Source organism: Neopelma chrysocephalum, unplaced genomic scaffold (genome assembly GCF_003984885.1).
Source record: "Neopelma chrysocephalum unplaced genomic scaffold, ASM398488v2 Primary Assembly neopelma1_80b, whole genome shotgun sequence".
NCBI classification, from domain to species: Eukaryota; Metazoa; Chordata; class Aves; order Passeriformes; family Pipridae; genus Neopelma; species Neopelma chrysocephalum.
In genome coordinates, this window is record NW_020897742.1 from 5,494,803 (window position 1) to 5,521,653 (window position 26,851).

General features: G+C 37.7%; 1 protein-coding gene across 8 annotated transcripts in view; it reads left to right on the forward strand.

Moving 5' to 3' along the window:
* Positions 1-26,851, forward strand: part of ROCK2 (Rho associated coiled-coil containing protein kinase 2) — a 108,636-nt gene continuing 81,785 nt past the window's right edge. For 2 of the 8 annotated variants that reach the window (XM_027690254.1, XM_027690253.1), the window contains exon 1: positions 22-225. In XM_027690254.1, coding sequence (XP_027546055.1) covers positions 76-225 — 150 coding nt within the window. In that variant the 5' untranslated portion in view covers positions 22-75. Of the gene's footprint in view, positions 226-26,851 lie in introns of all 8 variants that reach the window. The other 6 variants (XM_027690258.1, XM_027690255.1, XM_027690256.1 and 3 more) reach the window with 6 other exon arrangements.

Genomic DNA, 26,851 nt, shown 5'->3' on the forward strand with positions numbered 1-26,851 from the left:
ATCGCCGCCGCACTAGGCCCGCCCGGCGGCCCCGCGCAGTGCCCTCCGCGGGCCCGGCACTAGGCGGGCCGGAGGATGAGCCAGCAGCCGGCGGGGAAGATGTCGGCGGCTCCCCTGGCGGCCGAGGCGCCGGAGCCGGCGGCGGGGATGCTCGAGGGCCGCCAGAGGAAGCTGGAGTCCATGATCCGCGACCCGCGCTCCCCGGTCAACGTGGAGAGCCTTCTGGTGAGGGGCGGCCGCGCCCGGGGGCAGCGCTCGGCGGGGGAACAAAGGGAGCGTTGCCCTCGCCTCGGCCGGGCGGGAGGGAACGGGAAGGAAGGAAAGAGCTCCCGCGTCCTGAGAGAGCTTTTCTGGCGGAGGACGAGAGATCGTCTCCACGCCCCCGGCCGGGCCACCGGCGGCGGGGAGGTGGCGGGATCGGCCCTCGCCCCGCGGGGCTGTGCTGGGTGAGGGGACGGACACGGCGCCGTGAGAGAGGAGCGAGCGCTTCCCGGTTAGGTACATCTTATTGTGGGGGAAGTGAGAAATGTGCCCGGCAAGATCTGACCGGGGGAGGAAAGCGCCTTGTTTTCTCGCCCAGCATCGTTCACACCGTTCCCTTTCGCGCCTCGTAATCACGGCGTGCCCGTCCCCAAAGTACCTGCCTTTGTGTACGCTCAGGGCAACCCATCGCTCACCCCCTCCAAAACGTCCTCTGGTAAAGATGAGGTTGCTGTGTGATGTGGAAATAACTCAGGAAAAGGACACGCCTAAGGGAGAAATGTAACTGGGGGGTCCTGTGGGGTCACATTTATTTTCCACTGGGGCAAATTGATTCGTCTTGTCTCCTGTTTCAAATAGCATTTTTCTGTGTGAGTGTATGAAATATAATTTACTTTAGTAAGAAATTTGTGCCCTCGGGAAGAAGTGGGAAGGGAGTTAGATTTCCCCATTTAAAACATCCAAACTCTGAAAAGGCAGTAAGAGATTATTATTGTTGTTGTTATTATTATAATTATCATTGTTATTATCATTATTATTATAATTATTATTGTCACTATTATTTTAACTGAACTTTAGAGTCTTCAAATCTTATATTTCCAATGTGTCCCAAGATTTCCAATGTGTCCGAGTTATGAGGAGCAGAAAAGGGAGGAATAAATCCCAGTCCTTCCAAGAGTTGCTAAAGGCACTTACACTGTGTCCTTTTTTTTTCTCTCCTGCTTTCAAATAGCTCAGTTCTGTTTGGCCAAAAATACAGGGACTGACTGAACAGTATGTATGCCTGTGCTGTGTGGAGAATATAGGAATTTCCTATAACATCTGAAAAATGTTTTTCCCGAGGCTGTAGTGCTGTGTTACTCCTCTTATAGATGTTCAGAGGCATAATGACAGCCATAGTCAGTGGAGGGGAGTGGGAAATAGCGCTACAGATCTGACTGGGTTCAGATAAGTTTTTGCCTAGGCCAAAGCAAAGAGAGCTGCCTCTGGGCTTCGCTCCCAGCATTTTCACTTTGGTATTTTGCTAGGAAAACTTTGACCTGTGGCCAAAAAAGAGAAGTTAAAAATAGTACAGTCGTTCTGAAAAATGCATCAGGTTAATACTTAACCCCAGTAGACTTTTTCACACTCTGCTTTTATACTCAACAGTGTGATTCTTGTATTGTCTTGCCTCTTGTGCCTTGGACATAGATTAAATACACTGAAATATGTTTATGTTTCTGAAGAGAAATTTTAACTGCAAAATTGAGACTGGGTTGCTTAGAACTTGATTTTGTTTGTTTGTTTGTTTTGTATGCTTACAATGTAGACCACTTCATGTAACACATTGGGCAAATTAGCAAACCATGGGAGAGTGTTAGTTGGATTGTAAATGCATTTTTAAGCATTTTTTTAATGCTAAAGGTCATCACTTTGCTCAGCACTCTGTAAGTATTGTTTAAAAAATTAGTAGCAAGTAAAATCTAACACTCATCAATCAAATGTCCTAGCTTGTGCATTCTCTGTGTCTGTGTATGAAATAATTTACTATTTATCATTCTTATTTATGAAATTTGCAATGGATTTCCTGTAAAAGCTTTTTCTTTGGGGCTTTAGTATTGTTGGTTTATGCTATTTGACTTTAATTTCGCATTTGCATGCTGCTAAGCAGAGTGTGAAAATATCATATTCATATTAAAAAATATACCTGTTTACTAAACAGCTTACTTTCAGTGTAAATTATCACAAGTGGAAATGTATTTTTAGTTTAAAGTAGAAATGCAGCAACAGAAACTAAGACTCAGGGAAAACATCTTAAAAAGACTAGCTGGAATGCCACTATTTCATCCTCCAAAAATAACATAACCAAAACTAAAAATGAGGAATGGAATTCAAAATGGAATTCATTTCCTTACAGTGTAAAAAGTCATAAACAGCTGCTATTCTGCATTTTGTGTGCATGCTTTATTTTTGGGAAGCCATAAAAAGTGAAAAAGTAACTCTTAATCTACAACACATGGTGTAAATTTGAAAGCCGTGAAAAGCTGAGGTAATAAGCTGTCTTACTCTAGATACCAATTTCACTGCCTATCAAGAGCTGTTTCATTCAGTGGCTCTAAATGAAGAGACTTTCTTTGTGTACCTCCCTGGCCACAGGATGGCTGACCACATCCATTTCTTCATCAGGAGAATCTATAAAGCCAAATACATTGATTGATTATGTTCCTTCCACCCCCCTTTGGGGCTCAGGAGAGACTATTAGATTTTCTGATGTGATTTTTGCTATATTATGTGCATTTAAACTTGTTATTTATGCCTGTGTAGAGCATAATCGCTGGTGTGTGATTAAAGCCTATCTTTCAAATAGACATGCATTCTCAATTCAGAGGCATAAAGAGATGGAGAACTCACTATTTAGTTTGTCCTCATAGTTAGTTTTGAAAGCAAAATACCCCCTCCCCCCAAATTGAAATGTACAGTATGGTTGTCACCATCGTCTTTCTGTTTAAAAAAGGAAAAAAGAATCATAGAGGACTTTCTACTCATTCGCACAGGTCAGATGTGCAGCCTGTGCTTGGTGGGGTTCTTCTGGTTTTGGTCCAATAGAGAGATGAAAATGGGAATGCTAGAACTGTATACTCTGTTCAGTGACAGGTTCCACCAAAACATCTGCAAAGGGAAGTGGTTATTGCAACCTCATTGAAACGTCAACCAAGTGCTCCTTTTCTCATTGTATTGTGTTGAAAGCCTGTTGTTAGGTTGCCTCTGCTAAGATAAATAACTGTTGTCACAGCTCTTACTCTTTTTGGTCATGTAACATTGCATTAGTGGTTATGAAAACCCGTTTTGTGGATTACATTTAGATGGTGCAGATCCCTTTGTAAAGCTACCATATTCTTGCTATTTGCTTTTCTGCCAGTTGGGTCATCCACTAATTTAACAAAGTGACATTTTTATGTGTACTGCATGTACACATGGGTGATAGCACGTAATGGTATTTGACCTTGGGTGATCTATAAGAAACCCATCTATAAATACATTCCTACTGAATAGTACCTAATTGACAACTACATTAAGGAGAGCTTAGTGGTTCTCAAATACATTTGTGTATTTATGCTTTTGCATATAAGCCCCATCTACAGTATTAACTGAGTTATTTTCTGTAGTATTCAATACACATTATTCAGGGGTGCGTTGGCAAGTGTTGGCTGAACACTTAATGTGTTCTAAAACTAGAGCCAGATAGGTCACTGTAGGCTGTGGAAAACTAATCCAGACGTCCACTTCCTTGCCCTGTGTAATTGTATCACTGCAGCACATGCTGAAATCAACTTTAGTGTTGTATGGTGGTGACGAACAGCTCAGATAAATCTTATCATCCTCCTCCCTGCAGTGGTCTGCCTGGGCCTTCTGCTGGGGCTGCAGTCGAGGGTGGTTGCCCAGAGAAGGGTCTGGTGTCTGCCCCTGGACTTGTTTAGTGTAAGCCTCAGGATTTTAGTGTTAAACTTTGGCATCACACTGGTGGTGTAAAATGTTGAATATATTCTGCCTGCTCCGCTGTGGTTGCTATGTGAGCATTTGAGAGAAGGAGCTCTTAAAACTGTCAATTAGACAGTGCAGCAGTGAAATCGTGAGCACAGTGTTGAGCTACGCTGGGAATGCAAGCAGGATGGACTGAGAAATGGAGAGATGATTAGCCCAAGAGTGCTCAAGTGTCTCAGAATATACATGCCTTAGAACCTAAAAAATCCAAACCCACAAACCAAAACTGAACTAATTCGCCATTTATTTTTTGTTAAAATAAAGCTGACAGGTAAACTGTGTGTTTCCACTAGTTTGAACATGAATAGATGTTCATCTGTGTTGACCCTTGCTATTGAGACCCTGGAATTTTACTCTTAATGAAAAGTAGGTTGCAGATACAGCTGTGACTCTCATCCTTTCAATAGGTGCATCTGTCCATAACGATCTCATCAATTGAGTAGATGCCAACTTTATACCAAGAGTGTTAATTGAGCAGATCCCTAGACTGAACTCTGTTAATACGGGGTCTCCAGGTCATCATGGCCGACACAATGTATCCCTTCGTAGGATTTTGGCCTTATGAGCTTTCTAAGTGTTTCATATTTAGTATGAAAGTCGTTTTGTTTTCCTGAATTTATTGCCGCATAGTTTTGAATCAGCAAGAGCAATCTGTTGTGTTAATTTGAGCCAGGAAGTATGGGGAAGAGCTGAAACTGTAGCAGTTAGCAGGATCTGATCTAAAATTTGTTGCCCAGTAAGTAGCTAGAAGGCCAGATGATTCTCTGTTCTTGAAGAAATAATCTTTCCTTGTTTGTTATATTTCTTGTGCTGTTATTTCTCTATTAGTTTGTGACTCTTTCTATAAATTTTCTATTTTTGATCTGTAATTTTAGAGCATCTACTGCAGAGTTGAAAAAGATGATCTTTAAGGAAACAGAATTGTCTTTTGTTCATTGTTCCCCTCTGATGGATTTATATATAGCAGTATAGTTAGCTGGAAAAGGACAGGTCTATTTTCTGACAGCTTTACCTGTTCTTATATTCTGTCTTATTCCACACTAGGATCAAAGTATTTCACTTGAAGTGTAAGAAAGCAAAAAGAACATTTTGCTCAGCTTCAATACTTTTACTGCCATACAAGGTGCTTGCAGATATTGTGTATGTGTATTCACAAGAGGAATGTTCACTCCCAATATTTCATCTGTATTGATCAGATTGCAGAGTGTGTCATTTGTACCCTGTAGTTGTTCAGTCTCTTTAACAACTTCAGAGAAACAAAAAGACACCCACACCATCAAATTAGCACAGTTTTCTTCTGCTTTATATGTGAAGGAATAAAAATTCAGGAACTCTTCGCTTTTCCAAATATTAGTAGCCTCAGTATCTGTTGGAATGTGTACAAATGCTGATAAGAAACTGTTTTTTAAAGTATATTTTCAGTTCTGACTACTGACAGAGGGATGCCAAAGCACTTGGCTATTGATCTAGTAATGCAATCTGTAACAAAAGCTGCCTAATTTAAAAAGAAAGAAAAGTGCTACTGCAGTAACCAATCTCTGCAGCTGTAAATTGATGATTTCTTGCCAGTGTTTGATCTACAAAATATTACTGGAATTGTATCAATGTCACAGTGAAGCTGACTTTGGATTTTAAAGATGAAAGTGATTGAAACTTGGTAGTAGAGTTTTACATAATGAAAGAATATTAAAAAAATTAAATATGTATATTTTTATAACCCACAAGGATGGTTTTTTCGGGGGGGGGAGGGAGGATGCTATATTGTGTCCAAGATTTTTTCCTAAACTGTTGCATTGAAAAGCAGCAAATGTTTCTGGTAACAAATTTATTTAAAACACTTTTTTTGTTGGTACATCCCATTGGTTTAGAACAAGAATACTGTGTTTATATTGGCAGACTTGACTAGTAATAAACTTATTTTAATGAGCCGTTTGCCATGTAAACACCACGTTGAATGCAGTGCTCAGTTCCCAGGCCATACCTACTGTGGGTGAAGCTTTTGCTGCCACAGCCATGCAATGTCCAAATGTTCCCGTGTAGCCATCATTGCATCTGCATGGCCAGCCCTGCGTCGGCTCCTCTAGTGCAGGTGGAGCGTCATGTGCATCCTTCATTTGGAACATTATACTAATTAACATTTTTACTAATTACAGTTTTAGACTGTATGCTTAAACCATGATTTGACCACCTCTTAATGCGCAAAGGGGTTGGAATATTTGGCAGATTGTGATTCTGTGAATTTTGTCCGGATTTCACTAGGTTGGATAGTCTCAGTAACAGCTGCTTTATGTGGTATGGACCTAGCTTTTTCTTATTCTCTGTGTTCATCTGCTACAGTTACAGCTATTGCAAGGGGCCTTTTTACATCTGTGAAGTATCATGGAGTTTATTTGTTGGATGGACACAAATTTCTTCATTGTCATGTGAAACATACCTCCTATCCAATCTCTGTTTCAATTGTGATAGGGTATGGAAGGTGATAGACGTAAGAAGAAAAACAGTATGAGTGCCACATACAGTTTGGTTTTGATTATTCTTGTCTTTCATTAATTTTATTTCACATGGAATAACTTACCTGAGTCAAATGGTTTGCAAATTGTCACCAATCACTTTGTGTTTTTTGTGTGCCAAAATGAAGACTAATGTTAGTGTGCAGCATTGTTACTTTAGTCCACAGTCATTTCATCATTCATTTTTGTTAGTAAGATGGTGCTGTTCAGATGGTAGAGGCAGAAATTAAAAAGGATGGTGTGCAGGAGGGTCTGAACCCTAATCTAGTGTTATCACTGTATGGCATCATCTTTCTGCATTTCCAACTATATGAAATGGAGATGATGAAGCTTTTTTTTTAACCTCTACTGGAGAACAGTTTAATTTTTAGAATTGACTTATGTGATATAAAAAGGATGATCACAAGGCATCTATGCCCGAGTGTTTAATTTTGAACCTCGAGGATTCAGATAACCAAGTGATTGCTTTATTGCTTCTTGACTGTACTGATTTTATTAGTATATATTTAAAATACAGAATAACAGGATCCTACATAAAGCAAGATAAAGTTTGTGACTCATTCAAACACAAGAATTTTCTTACAATTTTCTTCAGGAGGAAATTGAGGTCACATACAGACATGAAAGAAGGTTTGAATAACTATGAAAGAAGAAAAGCTAATCTTTAACAAATATTCTTCTGATTTTTTTAATCTCAAAACACATAATGTTGACTGTTACTATCCAAATAAATAAATAGCTAGAAGGAAAAAATGCTGAAGTTCCACACTTTCTTCCAAATGCTATTTAAAGTTTAACTAAAATCTTGATTACTATTTAAAGGCTGTAACGCATCATTGTTCTTTGTCCATGTCTGTCACTGCTGTTATAGGTAGTCGTCCAAAGTCTGTAGCTTAGTTGTTGGTTAAATATCAAACATTGCTCTCTCAACAGCACAGATTTAGCCTAGTGTGGAATAGGTATAGGGAAATATCTTTGGGTGTTGCTTGGAAATTACTTTTTATTGAACGAACTCTGAATTTGGAAAGCTTAGTCTGCTTGTGTTTGTTGCTACTGTACAACTTGATTGACCCTCTGTATTTTTCTTTTGTTCGAAATGAAGAGTCCTGCATCGATAAACTCATGGTAGTGTGTATGTGCATATCTTCAAAGAGATTATGCACTAAAAACTGTAATAGCCCAGGTTTTGGTTGAGGGGTATACAATTGTTTGGTTTGCCTGTGCTATGAAAATGTTCTATTTCATACGGAAACTAGTTTTAAACTGGTTTTCCCTGTGGTTTCTGGAACTGGTTGGTTCTAGTCTCTATTTTCATTTTGGTGCTGATTATGTGACGTACAAAATTAGGGAGACAGACCTTGTTGTTTGTTGCACGTTTAGGAGACGGATTTTTATTTGTAAATAACTTCTAGCACCCTCTGCTATGTAGGGACAGGTCTGTTGTGGTAGACTTCTAATATGTGCAGCTGAAATCATTGGGAACAAGCTGCAGTAAGTAGATATAAAATGTTATGGGGTGACTTAATATTGTTTCCACCCCTTCTTACACAATTTTGTAACCTTGCTTGACTTCTGAATTCTGGTTTTTTTGTGGAATTTTTAAACTTTTGTGATAGAAAATCCATGAAGTCTCTTGATTTAGGAATAGAATTATTCCCTCTAATAGCTCAGGAAAATGGAGAAGAGCAGGAAGTAATACCATCTTGGAAGCTGTAGGTTTAGTGAATAATGAAAACCTTTCTAATGCCAGGGGTGTGCATGCACAATCTGTTTCCATTAGTGAACATCTTGGGACCTCCTCCAACAGTAAAAGTCAGCCCACTTAGGCATTAAGCCATAGTTTTTATTTCTTGGCCTATTCAATTTAATGACCTCTTTAGGATGTATAAACCTGGATTATAAAGTAACCCCCCCCTTTTATTTATGTACTTTTATATGAAAAGTGACTGAGAACAACTACTTGAATTACTCATCTGGCAAGGAGATACTGACAGTTTATTATTGTATTGCAGCTGCTGCTATTAATTTAAATGTTATTCTATGTTTAATTTTTTTTCTCTGTCAGCACAAAATTGTAATTCTGTTAAACTTAAGAGTTGCATCCATGCTGATATTAGAAGCTTCTGAACTGATATATAGATTTCATAAGGAAAGCTAAAAATAACTGCATTTAAAAAAAAAAAATTCCTATTACTACACTGTAAAGTTTTGTAAAGCCCTGGTTTTTTAATTGCTTTTAAGTTTACTGATCAGTATTACTATGAATAAATTACTTAAACTATATGAAATGTGCTTCTTTTTTTTTTTTTTTCATTATTCCCCACTCATCGTTATCTTCCCAGATCTGAAGGGTTTGTCTTGACTCAGGAAATGGTGGCATTAATGCCAGTGAGGGTGGGGAGCAGCAGAACTCCTGATATCAAAATTCTGATGGCAAAACCTGAATGTAGCAGCAAATAAGGCAGCAGAAACTGTTTTTTTATTCATGAAGTGTTTGTTCTGTCAGAAATATTTTAAACTTGACTTAGAAGATAAAAGAAATATAAAATAGACTAATAAAAGCTGCATCTCCTGAAAAAATACTATACTGGCAATTCCTTTTAATTGTAGATATCCAACTAGTTCCGTGTTTTAGAAATTATTTCTGTTAGGATTATGAAGAAAACCTCTAAATATGGATGCTATGATGAAGAACGGTTTGTGCATGTAGAAGCCTGAAACAGTAGCACCATGAGGTGTGAATCACTTTGTCTATTTTAATGGTTGGCTGCCTCTGAAGAAAGGCAATTTAAGTGTCAAAATAAACTATTTCAGTGCTCTTCATTTTTTTAGAAAGAATACCAGTATTTTTTCCTACATGTGCCCTGCAGTGTTTCTCAAGTGCCAGAAGTCACAAATGTCCCCTCTCTACTTGTGAAAGCACCTTTGCCAAAATTTGACAGATTTAAATTAAAAATATAACTTTAAGACCAGTTTTGTAACATGTAACATTGTTCATTATTTAAAAAGCTCCTAGATTTATTTTATGTGACTCTACTGCGGAACTTCACTGAATCAGAAAATCAGAGACAGCATTGAACCCAATGAGTAGAGTTCATTATAAGTTTTGTATATAGGATGAAATGTGTTGCTTATGCTGCATTGGTAAAAGTATGCTTGGTAATATGGTATTGTTTTGAAATCACACTGTCCAAATTTATGAGGGAAGATATGCACCGCGTCTTTTAGACTTAGATGGGAATTCATAAAGTTGCCATAAAGTTGCGTGTACTTACAGTCCAAGTACCTTTTTAGTTAATCAAAACAAAACAAATGTACACTGAAGTAATTCTCTTTATCAGTGTGTTACATCAAATGGATGCTGAATGTGATGAGGGAGAGGAATGGCTGTTTTGCCTTTTTGGAGTATGCACGATGCATGATTGAAGGAAAGTCTTATACACATTTTATTCCAAGGTAGAACTTTTTAGTTATATTTAGATTTCAAGCTTAATTTCCAGAACATAACTATCAGATGAGGCTGCTTTGTGATTGGACTATTTTCTTGGCACATGGGAATTGTTTTTGGGTTTATACACAGAGTAATTTTCTGAATTATGGAATTGATATTCTTTTTAATGCCATCATGTTTTGATTTATTTTCTGATATACAAAATCTTAACCGCTGTTGGGTTAATTTTCCTCTAAAATGGAAGGAGGGGGAGAAACAAACATGCTTCATGGTGTAGTATCATAGGGTCACTGATACTGAAAACAGATTTGGATTGTGAGAGAGGCGTAACGTTTTTTTCTTCCCTGTGTTTCATTACATGCAAAATAGTCTCAAAAGTAAAATATCACTGTAGTCTGTAAGGTTTTTATCTAATAACAGTAACCCAGACCGTGTCAGGGTCCTGTGGTGCTATAGCTTATACGGTGTTGCCCTGTCCCTAGTGGGAAGTTCCTGGCCTGTGGTTGTCCAGAAGCATTGCCGTGGTTACAGTCTGGGGAGTGGAGGCCTCGCACAGAGGTTCAGGTGCTGCTGTTGTTTCACTTGCTGCTACAGATGTGGTGTTGAAAATCATCATTCACCCTGAATGCTGGCAAGGTGCATTCTAAGCATAAATTGCTGATTATTCTGCTAGTTTTGACTTAATTGCTGGATAAGACACACTGTGACAGAACAGAGTAAGAAATACCGTGGTTAAATTCAGTGCTACCATTCTTGCAGGAGAGCAAGTAGTAGTAAAGTAGAAGCAGATGATAGCTGGAACTGCTTTATTTTAGATGAAATTATCTCATGTTATTTCTGAAAATGCTGGTCAATGAGTAAATGGACATAGCTCTATTCAGTAATCAGCTTTTTTATATGTCTGAACTCCGTGGACAGTGAGGTGTCTGATAGCCAGTTGTATGCAGATTTTCCATATAGGGTAATAAGGAATGACAAGAAATTCAGATGAATTAAGGACACAACTTTGTCTGGAATGGCCTGAAACATCAAGGTCATGCTCATGTGCAGTAAAGCTGTTTTTTGTAGATATAAGGACTTTGTATTCCCAGATTTAAGTTCTGCTTTAGTAGAAAGCTAGTAATGAACTCTGCTGGCTGCTGGGTAGTGCCACGCTGTTGTGGCTGTCCTGTTTTTGGTTAGGTCGTGGGTGTGTGCATCTGCACCTGTGTATATTAATAGAGGATGTGTGCAGAAATACTCTTACAAGAGACCTGTGTAAATTTTTTTTCTTCCCCACAACCTTTAGCCAAGTGAATGCACTTCTTCTGACCCTAGTGATTGATGTACAAGTTTTTTCTTCAACTACAAAAAATGGGATTCCTTGAGGAAGCAACTCATTGAGATGATTCTTGTGGCAATTTATCTGATCAGGTCTAAGGCAGATATTTTCTTGCCTTTCCATATCAGAATTGCTTGTTGCCAAGCGGAAGGAAAATTTAGGAAACATCAAGTTGTGGTCTTTGGGAAAAGACCACATATAGACCATGATGAATTGGAAATCTATTTTCTATTTTACTTTATTCTCCCAAGTAATTTGGGATATTCACTTAGCCCTGAATATCTTGCCATATTTTTTATTTCACTGTTTTTTTTATTCTTTATATTACAAAGACAAATTTGCACATAAAGGGGAAAGTGATCATGGTGGAATAAATACAAACTAAATAAATTGCAAATATTCTTCTGTTTAAAGATTTCTCTTTTTGCTACCGTAATCTCAGCTGATATTTTTAATATCAGTTTGTAAATGATAAATTGTAATTTAACTGTCTCAATAAAGGCAGACATGCATGTCTTCTGTTAAATGACATAGTGACTAAGGCGATATTTCATTGCCCACATGTATGAAGATAATACCACTATCTTGAAGAGTTATTATCAGTTGGAAGAAAATTTTTATACTTGTTTCAAGGTTTACAGGGGCTTTCCTTATAATAGCTTTGCCTTGAAAAGACTTTGAAATAGTCCTACCATTCTGAAGATACAAGGTACTTCATTGTCAGATTGAAACCAGAGTTCCTGAGGATGTGGGTTCCTTTGTGACGATCTATATCAGCCATAGACAAATACTTCAGAATGTCTTTCTGTCTTTTCAGATAAGCTCTGTAGTCATCCACTTAAGAGCCATGAATAGTCAGGGGATGAGGGAAGCCTTAAAATGCTGCAGGATGCAGTATCTGTAGCTCATTTAAAAGAGGAATAGACATGATTGTTTCGATAATTGAATCTGAATATGCTGAGTTGGAAGGGGCTCATCAAAATCATGGTGTCTAGCTCCTGACCCTAATGCAGGACCATCCCCAAGAATCACACCATGTGCCTGAGGGCGTTGTCCAAACGCTTCTTGAACTCTGGCAGGCTTGGTGCTTTGACTAATTCCCTGGGGAGCCTGTTCAGTGCCCTACCACCCTCTGGGTGAAAAACTTTTTCCTGATATCCAACCTAAACCTCCCCTGACTCAACTTCATGCCACTTCTTAAAGTCCCATCACTGATCATGAGAGTGAAGAGATCTGTACCTGCCCCTGCACTTCCCCTCTTGAGGATGTTGAAGACCCAGTGGATTTGGATTGTTGGTTTTTTTAAAGGTGTAAATATTTTTGTACTTATTTAAGGGCTTCAGTCATTAAGGGTAGAACCAATCAAGTTTTTACATATTTAACAAAAATATATTTATCTTGTAAGAATTTGTAAATGAACCAATACAACTGTACACTGTTGGATTGAGATACCAGCTTTTAGTATTAGACCAGTAAAAGTTCAGAGGTCTGAGGAACAAAGAAGTTTTTCAGTATGGGAAACTGAACCTGAGTGATCTCAAACTTTTTAACCTGTGTCTTTCTCCCTTAGTTGTATGAATCCATTTAAAAACAAATGCTAACAGGGTTCCACAAATAGTCTCACTGTCAGTTAAAGCTGTAGCTGCACCTGTGTCCATGGGGCACCACCTTGGTGGTGGCACAATGTTTGTGCTGGTGTGCTGTGAATTGCTTTGAGTAACTAACCTGGATTAAAACTAGCCTGAACCATTTTCTCAGTTAATCCTGGCAGATTTGCAGAACACAATGGTAACTACCACAATAACAAAAAAACCCAAACAACCCATAATCCTGAACCTGTCCAAAACAAACTGAAAAATCCACAGCATGTCTCCTTTCCTCAAGGAACTAGCTTTCAAATGAATGGTGTGTTTATTGATTAAAATATGCAGCCTGATGTTTTTTGCATACAGGTGTCCTACTTGAGTGTCAGTAATGAAACTTTGGAGAGAGCCTGGGGACAAGAACAAATCTCCATATACTACTGTACAAATGCTATAGCTACTTTCAGATTGCAGAGAACTTCCATTCAGCTAGAATATGCTAATATACACTTAGGAGAAAAGAGAATTAGAACAAAAGAATGTAATAAACTCTGCTATCATATTCAGGGTAATAGCACAGTGTCTTACTAGCCTATGTATAGAGACAATTGTAGAAACTGGAAAGGGGTTTTTTTTGGTAAAGAAACTTGTAAAAGGTCAATTCCTATTAGTACTTGTCTGTGTTTGAGTTTAAGTAACTAAAATGGGGGTTTTGTATTGCAGTCTTTTGCTTTAATCTGTTGTTTCTTTCCCTCTGTTTTAGGAAAAGCAGGATTCTATGAGTAAACAATCTTGTTTTAAAGATAAATACTGGCTCATATTTTCTTCTGAAAATAGTGGAATCCATCAACATATGAAATGCCAGAATGACTAATTTGAGTTTTTAGCTGCCAGTGATTATTCAGAAGTTGTTCTTGGTGCCATGTTACTGTTCCATCTCTAATACGTATGTTCTGTTACACTGGCACAAAGCAGACTGATGTCGCTGCAGCCTGCTTTGATACCTGACTGGAATAAATTGTAGAAGTACTAATTAAACCTTACACTTATGCAGTATTTTCTGATTTCATACTCTTACATCAGGTCAACAGCATCAACTACATCAGTAGTGTTACATTGAGACAAGATTGTTTAAGCTTAAAGAAAAAATGGTTTACTTCTAGGTTGTTAATGGTAAGGTGGGTATATTTATAATAGATAAAACTATTCTGAAGGTTCCACAGAAAATTCCTTTACCCCTCAGCTTGTGTTGATACCAGGGATTGTGCCAACCCAGGTGCCAGACTTCACACTTGGCCTCGTTGAACTTCATGAGATTCACATGAAGAAACAAGCCAATAGTTTACTGCCGTAACTGGCATTGATATTCTCGATTCTTTGCCTGAAAATCTTACAAAACTACGTAAAATACAATTTATGGAGGGAATAGGCACTTGTAATGTTCCCATGGTCAGTTTAATGTTCAGTTTGCTTCCTATTTGTAGCCTGATATTGAGCAATTCAGAGCCCTGTTTTGGTAACAAAACAGATTGAGGGTGGTACGAAAAATACTTTTGCACCATTAGAGTGCAGAAACCATGACAGGATCAATTTCAGTAGATGCTGGATCTCCTGCTCAGACATACTAAAAGAAAATTTTCTTTCAGATTATGTATTCCAGGAGATGGCATTAGCCAGTTATTTTCATACAAGTTCCTTTTTTGACAACACTAATGTGAAAAATCAAATAGAGCATATCCAAAATCTATATTGTTATACTGTGCAGATATCAAAATGTGAATATCATCTGTTCACTAAAAAGATGACATGAGTTTCTCTGTCATAGTGGGAATTTTCTTTGGGTGTTTGAATTTCTTTCCCCAAAATAAACAGATTAGATAGCCACACTAGAATTTCTTTAATTGCTATTTAACCAGTCATGAAAGTGAAATGGATCCTAGAGATTCCTGAAAGTTTTGAAAGACACTTTGAGACAGGGGGAATCTTTTTTAAAAATATTATTAGAGTGCAGTTCTGCAAGCACTTACATGCATGTTTAGCTTAAAACATTTTAGTAAATACAATTAAGTGGGTAGGACTACTTATGGGCCCAGAATTAGGCAAGGGGTTGTTTCAGTCCAGAGGGCTGAAATCCACAGTGGGTTGGGTGGTTGTTGCCAGGACTGTAATTTTTCCTTGTCATCTCTTTGATATGTAAGATACTTTTTGTACCCACTTCGTTCTAATCTCTCTTCTCATCTTAGAGCAACATGGAGCCATTTCAGTGGAGACTAACAAACTAAGTCTATTTCCTAATAAAAATATGGTCTGTTTAAGTGGATTCCTGACATCTAAGAGCTAATGTTTGAATGTGTGTTCTATTAGTGTGTAGTTCTGTGAGCTTAGTCATTACTGCTTTGAAGCCAAACAGTTCACCTTATATGAAATTTATAATGCATTCAGTAATACATTCAACTCATTTCCGTGGAATTCCACCCCTTCTTTCTCAGGTATTTCATTGTGTTTTTGGAGTGAGTTTTGTATGCCCTATGGAGAAATAATTGGAGGAAGAGGAAAGGGCAGATGTCCCAGCCCCAGTGATGATTTGATTTTCTTTTTTTCAGACTCTAGATGTTTTTTTCTGTTACTAGAGTATCTGGGTTAAACTTGAACTGGAGTGTAACTGAAATATTTGCAACTGTGCCACTGCATTGAGAAGCACAGAATAAAAATTACTGATTTATCACATCTTTTTCACCTGAACAGGGTGATAGAATGTTTTTATTATTTTTCTAAAAGAGTTGTATTTTAAAGACATTGGACATTTTCCATGGTACTGTTAGCTTTTCTTTGAGATCACTGGAAGGAGCATACAGTGTTTCTTGTTGTGTATATTTGTATGTGTTACTCTTCCTACTGGCTATGATTATTTGTTTATTTTCTGAGTTATTAATCCACTTTGAAAAATATGAATATTTAACACTGGAAATAATATTAAGTATTTTTCAATATTTTTAGTGAGGAAATACTACCTGTCTTTTCTTTCCCCTGAGCTTTTCACTAAGTTTAATCAGGTGGTATTGGCTGACAGATGTTCTGTCTTGTTCATCTCATTTTGCCAAGCATTTAATAAAAATTACTTAGACTTTATGCATAGTTTACTCATCTTGGTGCGAGCTGCACTACCTTTATTAGGCTAGCCTTTGGAAAGCAATTCCAACCCAAATTGTCAAAAAATAACCAGTTATCTTCTCTTTTTCTCCCCTTTCTCTGCATTTGAACACAGGTAATTTTAAAAGAATAAATAAATTTTTAAATTTTGGGATAAATTGTAGTATTTCCTAGCCACTTACTTTATAAGGGATTGTGGTAACTGCTGACCTCTTTGTTTGTAGGAGAAACTTTCTGCAACAAACTTCAAATGTGGTTGAATGAACACACTTTGGTGTTATGAAATGCATGTTAAACATTAGCTCAACATAAGTGAAGAAAACTGCAGTCTGTCTGTCTCAGACTTGTGGGGCTGGCTGCCCTCAGAGCTCCTGCAAGCTCTGTCCTTAGAGTTTGGGAAATTGCATTTGCTTTTCCATAAGCTGTTAGGCTGGCTTCCTCAACTATGATATTTGGAGACAAATCTTGTGGGAAAAATGTGGCATCTGACTAAGAAAGGCAGCTTGTGCTGGAAAAGATGGTGAGCTTTTCTGTGGCCCTTAATTCTGTGGAATTTCATTGCCTAGTTTTGGAGCAGTTTCTCAGAATCTTAGGTTTCCAGATGGAGATGATAAAACTCATCTCTGTTTTGGAAAGCCTCTTTGCTCAAGAGGAACATAATTATACACTACAGTCTTCAGGTGAGAGATTGCACTGGTGTATTTACACTGTAAGGGCAGTTGATGAACGTGGTGTTCCTCGAGGGATGCTGAGATCAATTTGCAAAGTCTAAATCAACCACAGGAGCTGAAGGCAAATGTATTGAGACAGCTAGTCTGACTGTGGAGGAATACTGCAGGGTTTTGTATGGCAGGACTAGGCTCCAGAAGTCTTCATGTCCATAAAATTGTATGGCAGTACTCCAGCAAGATTTAAGATAAGTGAATAAGTAAGGCTTATCTGCGGTATGTGATAGGAAGTTGAGGAGGAAAAATGTTCAGATTTTTGCAGAGTGTTGTTGGGGAGTTTTTTTGTTTTTTTGGTTTTGTTTAGTTGTTTGGTTTTTTTGTGTGTGTGTGTTTTTTTTTTTGCAAAGGGTAGGGAAGAAAGATTTTCAAGTTGACAGCGCAGATACATGAAGCTCAGGATAAACATTCTTTCAAGCTACTTAATATAAATCCAAACAACACTTTTATGAGGGAGGTCATGATCCATGTCTTAAATAGAATGAGAAAGAAAAACTATTTGAAGAGGTGCTGTTACTATTTCTCTGTAGAGGACAATACTTTGTGATTAATCTTTTCCCAAAATATGTACTTATTGTTATAGCTCTATGTGTTTACAGCTGAAGGTAACCCTTGTGCAGTATGTCAGTATGATTTTCTTACAAATTATCTTTCTCCTTTTCACCCTCTCTAAATTTCCTACTCTATTTCCTAAACAAAAGAAGGTACTATATCCATGTTTGAAGTGTTTTTTAATTAATTATATAAATATTCACTATTTTGACATTTTGGCTTTCTTTTTATGTTTCTCAGGAAATGAAGAATGAACTTACTGGATGACTAAAATATGTAGGGAGTGTTTAATTCTTGACACATCTATCTCTCCACTTGGATGCGAACTGTAACTTAGTGAAATAAGAACATTTTCTATGGATAAGCTAAGAGCTATTGATAGTAGGCTTAGCATATTTTCTTACAGAGTTATGAAAGTATTTTCTATTCTCAAAATAGACTGATTAGTATGCCCAGAAACAATCAGTTCTAAAGACTCGATACATCTTCTTTTCAAATGAAGTTGTATCGGTAGGATAAAAGAAACAAGTGTTTTACATTTTTTGTTGTTTTGTTGTTTTTTCCCCCTCTCTCAGTTTTTCAGGTTTGAATTAAATGACATTTTCTCAGGAGTAATAACCCTATGCTTGGAAATTATATGCCTTGCTGTATTCTTTCTGCTGCCTTTTCGCTGATTATTTTACTTTTTTGACCCTGCTATGAGCAGGTTTAAGGAGCTAAATGGCCAAAAATGAAAACTGCAGAAGATCTGTCCAGTGTAGCTCCCTAAACTGGCTTGCTCAGGGTGAGAAAGGCATCACTGCTGAGTCAAAGGAGGCGTGGGGATTTTTGTTTAGAGGATGAGGAGACTGGTTTAGACTGTCCTGGAACTTCATCCTCAGACCTTGAGTATATCATTGCTGTATGCAAACGTATGCTGCTTGACTGGTTAATCTGCAGCCCTGAAAATTACTGTGGGTTGCTATAATTGATTTACTCATTGTTAGAAGCCTGCAACACACACAGCTTTGGAAGCAAACGTTAGTGTTAACCTGCTTCCAGAGTTTGTTTTGAGAAGAGTTGGGTGGAGTAAGTTTTTGAGACATCCATCCTAACTGCTGTGGATATCACCAATAGCATAGGCTTGAACTTCCAATTTCTCTGCAAAATGCCATACAATAATAATTGTTTTATATAAAAATTTTCGCAATTGGTCACTCTTAATGAAAAGTACCATCTGTTCTGTAATTCCATTTCAGAACCCCTCCGAAAAAGCTATTTTTGATCGCCTTTCTTCAGTGAATTAACACAAAGATATTACCAACATATTTTACAATTTCAACATTTTCACACTTGTCATTTGTAGAAGTCTTCCAGGCTTTGTTAAAAGATGTACCAAATAACTAATAAAATGTAGCAAATAACATCATCATGTGGTCGGAGAGTCACTCACTATAATTGGGCTTTTTCTCATTTTACCCTTAAGACAGTCCTGTTTAAATGATTTTAATTGACTATAATGTGTTTAGACACGAGTTTCAGATTTATTAACCTTATTTTTTAAAACTTGCATTATAAAATACTTTTATATGTTCTATACAGTTAATGTTTGCAATACCTGTGATGATTTGTTTTGTATAAGCCAGATATTTTGAGATGTTGAGACATGGAGGTAGGCGATGTAGGAGGCATAGAGTGCACAGAGTTTATTTATAAATCTCGTAGGTGCATTATTGTTAATGTCATGGAAGGAATTAATAGGAGGGGAGAGCCTGTATTAATGCTCTCATTTACATAACCTTTTTAATGAAAGGCTTAATTGACCAAGAGCCACTTTGTTGTAGAGATGAAATGACATCACAGAGCTAAAAGATTGGAAAGACTTTTGTGTTAAACTATAAACTGCATTCCAAGAACTTATGTAAAATAAATGCTACGAATGTAAAGCTGCAACTTCATGTGGCCACCCAGGCGCTCTGTTGATGTTCTGAAACCCCAGTGGTTTATGCAGTGGTGTGTGGCTCCCTAGGAGATGGTGCCAGGCTAGATCCTCTTTTGCTTCCCAATTAAGTTTTTGAAGTGCTGTTAAATAACATTTCTATTAAACATTTGCTAATTTACTGACAGCTTTTTTCAGTTACATTGGGTACTTCTGCTGAATTCCACTGTGCAGTTGTACTCACTCAGAAATTCTCTTTGAAGCATATGGAAGTTAAATTCTTATAACAAAGCTACAAATTAAGCAAATAAGTTAAATTAAAGCTACAAATAAAGCCGAAATTATGTGGTAAATGTAAAACTTCCACAGAAAATGCTCAGAGTATTATTTCATACAACAGACCTCCGAACCTCTTTCTAAATGGTTACTGATAGTAGTTATTTGGAATTTCTCTGCTTTTGTGAAATTGGTGGAGTGCCATTGTTTAGCTGTGAAATAGACTGGACTATTGTTTTTTGCCATTGAGTAGACTGAAAACCAACAAATCTTCAGAGAGCAATCTAAAGAAGGCACTAAGTTTAAGGAAAAACACCTCATGTCCTCCACAGGCCCGTATGTGCACCTAGGGAAAAAATGAATAGCTGAACTGTTGTAATGTAAAGAGAACAATTCTGAAAAGTATTATTTAAAAGCTTTCCTAGAAAAAAGTCCCCAGTAATCAAAGGTTTGTGGTATTTTCACTCTGAGGGTTTGTAAAGGTCTTTCATTGTGTGATCTGATGAGAAGAGCAGCGTACATTGCTAATACAGCAGATCTTTTCACATGTAATGAAGAAAAAAAGATTAGTTGTATGAAAAATGACATGGCAACCTGGACTGTGTAGATAAGCTAAGTTTAAAAAGCTGCAAATGGGCTGGCTGGCTAAGACACTGCAACTCTGAAAACAGATATGACTGTGGTCAAACATTTCATGTGAGAACAGGTAATGACAAATTATGGAAATAATGCAAGATCAGTTTTGATACAATGAAATTTTGTTTGGGAATCAAGCTGAGATGGAGCTATATGAAGGAAAGAAATCCAAAGAAGAAAAAAGCAGGAGATGAGAGGAACACAGGTGCATGACTTTGTTAAAAAAATCTACTTTTGACATTGTATTACTGGCTTTGTTAAAACATCATTTTAAAAAAAGCCTTGAAGTAAGACAGTTCTGCTGACCAGTAGAAATAAAGTGAATCGTGGCTGAAGTACCTTATTGCAGCACAAAGTTGTAAGAAACTTTTAGCTTTTCCTCCTTGTTTCTGTAGCATAAAGAGCTGGTGCAATTTGGTTTGCAAGTGGAAGTTATGAAAGCACTTACCTCATTTTCCTGCCTGCTGTGCAGAATAAGTTACCTCTGCATTGACAGGGACAGTACTTCATGTTCCTCTGAGCTGCCCAAAAAATCACAGCATACATTTCTGTTGATCTTCATTCTTCTGTCATGCTTTAAAATGTGCAGTCAATCCATTTCTGTCCATGGAAGGACCTAGATCTTGTAGTGGAACATGATATGTCAGCAGGAAGGTTGTGCAGCTGGGAGGTGGCTGTATCATAGGGCTTTTGGAGGAGTTGATGAAGGGCTCTGAATGCTTCCTTGTTTTTGACTTGGTGAGAAAAATCTAAAAGGAGGGAGTTGATTTACTAAGATCGTGGCTGGTTAGAAGAATGCGCTTAATTACAGCGTGCCATGATTATACAGTCAGTTGGAAAGTGAGTTTTCATAGAGCGTCATATTTTATGTTGTCACAGCTACACTGAGGGTGGCTTCACTTTTTTTTGTTGTGAATGTCAGAGCTCAACAAATGTATGATATCACACTTGGAGTTTTAAGTTTGACATATGCATGGTTTGGATAAATTGCAAGTCATTGTTAAAAATTCCTTCTTTTCACAGAAACATACACATGGTAGATCATGCAGATGGCTGTGGGTTGTGTAGCACCTTCTTAAATTTGAGGCAGAGTAGGAAATTAAATTATTTCCCATCTAAACGTGTACTTACTAGAGGATACTATTTGAGTAGCTGTTTGTAGGGGTTCTGCTTTTGTTAAACTACTTTCTGTGGTGAGTGGAAGACTTTTAAAATGAAGCAAAATATGATTATAATTTCCTGAACATTTTGGCAGAGGAACATGTCATACTCTTAACTTTGCACATACAGTCTTAATTGAAGTAACGGAGGGGGTTGAAATCAATATATAGCAAAGCATAGTTACAGGTTTCCATGCATATTAAAGAGTAAGATTGCATTGCAAATTTATAGGTGGCTTCAGAACTTGGGAGACTTGTGGAAGTGTCAGTTCAGTGTGATTTCTACTTACTTCTTGCAAATTTTCCCATAGTAGATTTTTTTCCTAGCACTTTTTTAAGTACAGAAAATCTAAAATTGTGCTAGTAAGAGGTTTCATATTGAAAATATTTCTCCATGATAAAGGAAGTGAGTTAATATCTTCATTAGCATTCTTGTTAATTGAATATCACAAATGTAAATGTAAAATTGATTTGCAAAACAGCATGTCCTAGCAACCAACCTTGATTTCTGGTTAAACTACATTTTGATAAAAAAGGATAACGTTTGTTCATCTAGAATAGAATTCCACGTCAGAGATAAGGATAAGGCTACTGCTCTGAGGGCAGCTTTGGCTTTCATATGTAGTTGAAGGACAGTCTCCTAGTTTTGAAAGTGTATGTCTGCTTTTTCTTCCCCTTTATAGTTTTCAGACAGGGTTGTCTTAAGGTAGTAGGGAAGAGCTGGCAAATACTGGTGGGGAAGCAGCTCTGAAGGCTTCTTGTCACAGGCGAGGAATTCTGCTTCTTACTCCTGAGTGCATGAAGTGGCTGCCTCCTGCCCTGGCCACCATTCCTGCTCTGCTCTCATGGGCTGCACGACCCTGGCTGCGGGGCACAGGGTACCTAATAAAGAGGTGGAAATGCAGCATTTTTGTTAAACTGATCTTATTTCCTAGCAAAGGAGGTTTAGTTGCTTAGCTGAGTGTTGAGTTTGCAGAATGGATGAGATAATGTGTTATGACGTTGGTAAAGTGAAAATTCATAGGAGGGAGGAGACAGGAATTGCATCAGTAATCTGGTGTGGTTGTGCTGCAGAAGTCTCCGCCTAGGAATCTGTGTTTCAAGTTACAATGGGAAGTGCAAGGAACAGCTGTTGAGATCATCCACCTTTTGATTTGCAGTGCAGGGATAAGGCTGAGCTGCGCTCTGGGCATGATCGCTGCTGGTATTGCTCAGAAACGGCCATAACCATAAAAAAGAGCTCCATAGTCTGCATGGGGGCTCAGCCACTGCCTTGGGTATCTGCACTGGGGAAGACTTCCCTGGCTTGTTGTAAAGTATCTTTCTCTGGGAACCCAGGGGAGCTGAGATTCTGAAATCAGGGCTGTCTTCTTGGCAGAAGGTAGTGCTCTTAAAGTTGGTTTTTTTTCTTTGACCTGTCCCCGTTTTTGTTGTTGTTGTTGTTGTTGTTTGACCTGTACCCTAGAGAGCCTGTGCTCTCTACCTGAAAGGCTTCCCAGTTGTCTGTGCTGTCACATTGGAGGTGCTGCATTCCTGCTTTGTAAGCCTACTGGATTGCTTATCATAGAACCATTTGGCTTGGAAAGGACACTTAAGATCATCAAGTCCGACCATTAACCTAACATTAAAAAACAATAAACTTCCATTTCCAGAGTATTTTCCCCCACGTTATTCCTGTGGATATAATGGGGGGGATCCTGGAAACTGTTTACAAATACTGAATCATGCTCTGGATGTACATGTACCGGTGAATGACCTGAAAGTCATCTATCTTACTGACTCAACAAGCAACTTCAAGGAACGTGTATTTTTCACTTGTTGATACTGGGAAGGACTCACATAAGAGGTTGTCAAATCTAATTCAATTTGTGGTGCTTTGTGGGCAAGTAGGAGTACTTGGAAAACAATTATATCGTCCTTTTACTAAAGAAATCTATGAACAAAGTTTGTAAATAATCCTAGAACTAGTTCTAGAATTTTAACAGTAGTTTTAGAGTTCTAATACTCGTTTGTGTTAATAGTATTTTAGGATTTTACGGGAAAGATCACTTTTGAAATAAGTGGCTTCAGTTTCTCCAACTTTATGGTCAGTTGTGTAGCTAGGGAGTTAAATTTCCATTTAACTAATTTGCTGTCTTTTTAAAAACTTTAAATACTTAATTTGTTGTATAGTTTAGTAGCTAATGGGCATAAAAGTCAATGCAGAAACTTTGGTTTATAATTGAAATTAAACCATTCAGATTGAAAAAGACATAATAATTTTATCTGCTCCTTTCTTCCTTTTGCCAAAGTCTAAGTGATAGCATTTAGAATTCCTTTCAAAATGTCCTTGGAATGATCTTTGGCATTTCCCTGTGTAATTGTTTTCTATCCTTTCATCTTTTTAACTGTTGACTGCCTTTCTTGTCTGCATTATCTCTGCTGAAACTCTGGCCAATTTTTTCTATTACTATTAACCTGGATTTTCAGTATCATGATTTACTGTAGAAACCTGTCTGTGGATTTTCATTCTTCCAAATTGTTTGCACAAAGAAATGTGATCTTGTTTTCATGCCAAACTTTCATCAGGATTTGATGATTAATGTTTCATGTCTTAAATATCTTCTAATTCGATGACCACAGTATTTCCTAGCCTCTTTGACACTTCTTCCTCTGTCCTTTGTAGAATAAGTTTTACGTTGCTGCTATTAGGCAAATACAGTCATATGTACTTTTCAAACAGATGTTCCGTGATGGATTTATTATTCAAATGTTTTAAAGTCACTGTGGGATCAGACAAAATAGCAGGAGTGAGGTGCATGTTAACGAATTTTCACAAATAATTTTTATTGTGGTGAAAACTAGAACTGTTCAGTGTTTCTGAACAGTACACTTAGACCTGAATGATTTGAGCACATAATGAAGTTAGGTCTATGCTTTCGAAGAACTGAAATTATATTTTCAGATAAATGAGTCAGCATAAAGGATTACTACTTCTAGGAGTTCTATTTTGGTATCTGACTAAAGTGTTTCCACTCAGAGTGATGGCATTCTGAGTGAAGAGATGGATTAAATATCGAATTGCATAGTGTGTAGTACAGGGTGATACCGAAATTTAGAAATCAGTATTAGAAGGTAAGCTGCATGGTGGGTCATTGCATCGGTAAGTGATTAAATTAAAAGAGGGATCTTCTTATCTCTCACCTGTGTACTTTCATATTCCTGATTTGTGTACAGGAAGTTAGGGACCAGGAACCCTCTTGAAGACTAAAAGACAGTGAAGGTACATATTGACTTCAAAATGTAATGATTTTGGATGGGATTTTTTCTTGAGCACTCGGAAACTTTTATGTCCATCTGAAAATCACATTACTCATGGCTAAAAGGACAAATGTGCATATGTAGAGCAAAAACTTAGATTTTACTTCATTCATCCATAATGAACAGAAAAGTGAGTTTACAATAGCGCAGGAACATCATCTTTACTGTGAAACAAAGTATACTTGCTCTATACTTGCTCTAATTTCAGAACAATTTCACAGTATTTTTGTGTTAGTAGAGATAAGTCTTCTTTTGAATTGGATTTGAAAATAGTAATTTCCTAGGTGGGTGAAATTGTGCAAATAACACTGAATTGATGTGCTGGTTTAAAAGTTAACCAGCAAGGGAAAATGAACTCAATTCAAAAGAGAGATTTATAAGTCAGAATAACAATTTATTAAAATAATGCAATAAGTACAATTATACAGACAGACAATTGGTTTTAACCCACAAAACCCAAATGTATACCCAGCACCCTAGGGTATGAACAAGAGTGGTGTACCTTGGCCCACCCCCGAGTCCAAAGCAAAGGGAGAGGGGATAAAACCTGCTGGTGGGAGAGCTGCTGCAGTCTGGTCAGAAGTGGTGATTGCAGTCCAGTTGAGGGTGGTGGTCTCAGTCTGGTTGAACGCGGTGGTCTCAGTCTAGTTGAAGGCAGTGGTCTGCAGTATTCCTCTGGATCCCACGAGAGGTGGCAAGGTTCTGAAAATCCCAGTTATATACTCTCCAGTTCAGGCGGGAATGCTCAGTCCCTCCCTCAGAGTAGGGAATTCCATAAAAGGGCATGCGGATGCTCAGTCCCTCCTCCATAAAAGGGTATCAGAGCGGGGAATTCCATAAAAGGGTATCATAGAAGGGTACAGGAACATCTTCCTACCTTGCAGGCCTCTACTGACAACAGTTTTTCGGAAATGGCATGGAGGCTATAGAATACACAGTTTTGGGTTACACCCATCCAGTGATGAATTGGTCCCAGCTGCTCTAACCAGGACAATTGAAAATTGAGATACTGAGAATTGAGATATCTGAAAAAAAAAGACACTGGAGTTCACTTCAAGATAAATCTTATATTTAAAATATTGCTGCAACTTGAAATTGTTTTCACTCTTAGCAGGAAAAGAATAAGGAACTTCATTATAATTTCGAGTCTCTTCTCAGAAGGCTACAATTTCCTTTGCCAGTTTGATGTGATTCCTTTTCAGAAATACAAACAAAAAGTTCTTGTATACATAAGCACGCCCAATTGTTCAATTTGCACCTACAGCTGGAACACTGGGAAAAAGAATGTTCTGGGAACTCGTTATGCAAATGTCAGACCAAGTGTCCCACTTTATTTCAGAGTTATCATCTAGAGTATTACCACAACAAATGGCCTTTTTTAACCAGAATGAGGTTTAACCATCTGTGAAATTGATAATCAGTCATGGTATTTCAGAAATTGCAGTGTGAGTGGTTCTTGCATTGTCTGTGCAGTAATGAAAATCGAGTTCTTAGAACGTTGAATGTACCTGAAAGTAGTTTTTAAACTACCAAAGAGAAAATTTATACACTCTGTTCTGTTGGTTTTGTTCTCACTGAGCAAGAGGTGAAGTTGCATTCAGGAAAGAGGACACAAAGAAATATTGCACAGCTACATGTTGCATGCTCAATTATCATATTGTGGAAAGGGAAGCAAAGTAAGGTTGGGCAGTCAACCTTTGTTCTGTTTTATCCTCTTAAATTTTGAATTTTTTTTTCCTCTTAATATATCTGTATGTGTATGTAATTGTAATGCCACTCCTGAGATGTAAAAATTAGCTTAAAAGAGATGCAGTATGAGTTTAAAATGCCACTAAATGGTAAATAGTTTTCTTGCTGCATAAGCCGAAGATTAGAAAAATTGTTTTATTGCACATTGGGCTGATACTAAGTTCTTTCAAGTGTTTTCTACAAGCTCACAGCCTGCTTTGTAGCAGTAGCATTTGGTTTGGCTGTTGCCAGAGGTGGCATTTGAATCCAGCCTCTGTTTTCTCACATTTCACAGAATCATTTCAGTTGGAAAAGACCTCCAAGATCATCCAAGTCCAGCCTTTGACCACTCACCACCTCGTCAACTAATTACTCCTTCAACCCCAAATTACAAGGCTCCTCTTGCAAGTTGGGAGGATAACAGGCAAAATACAATGTACTGCTGGTTTCAGAATGGTTTCTCTTAGTCTCTGTTGTTGAATCTCTTCTCTTTTTCCTTGTATATTTTTGAGTTTGGCACTTGATGTGCTCTTTTGTGC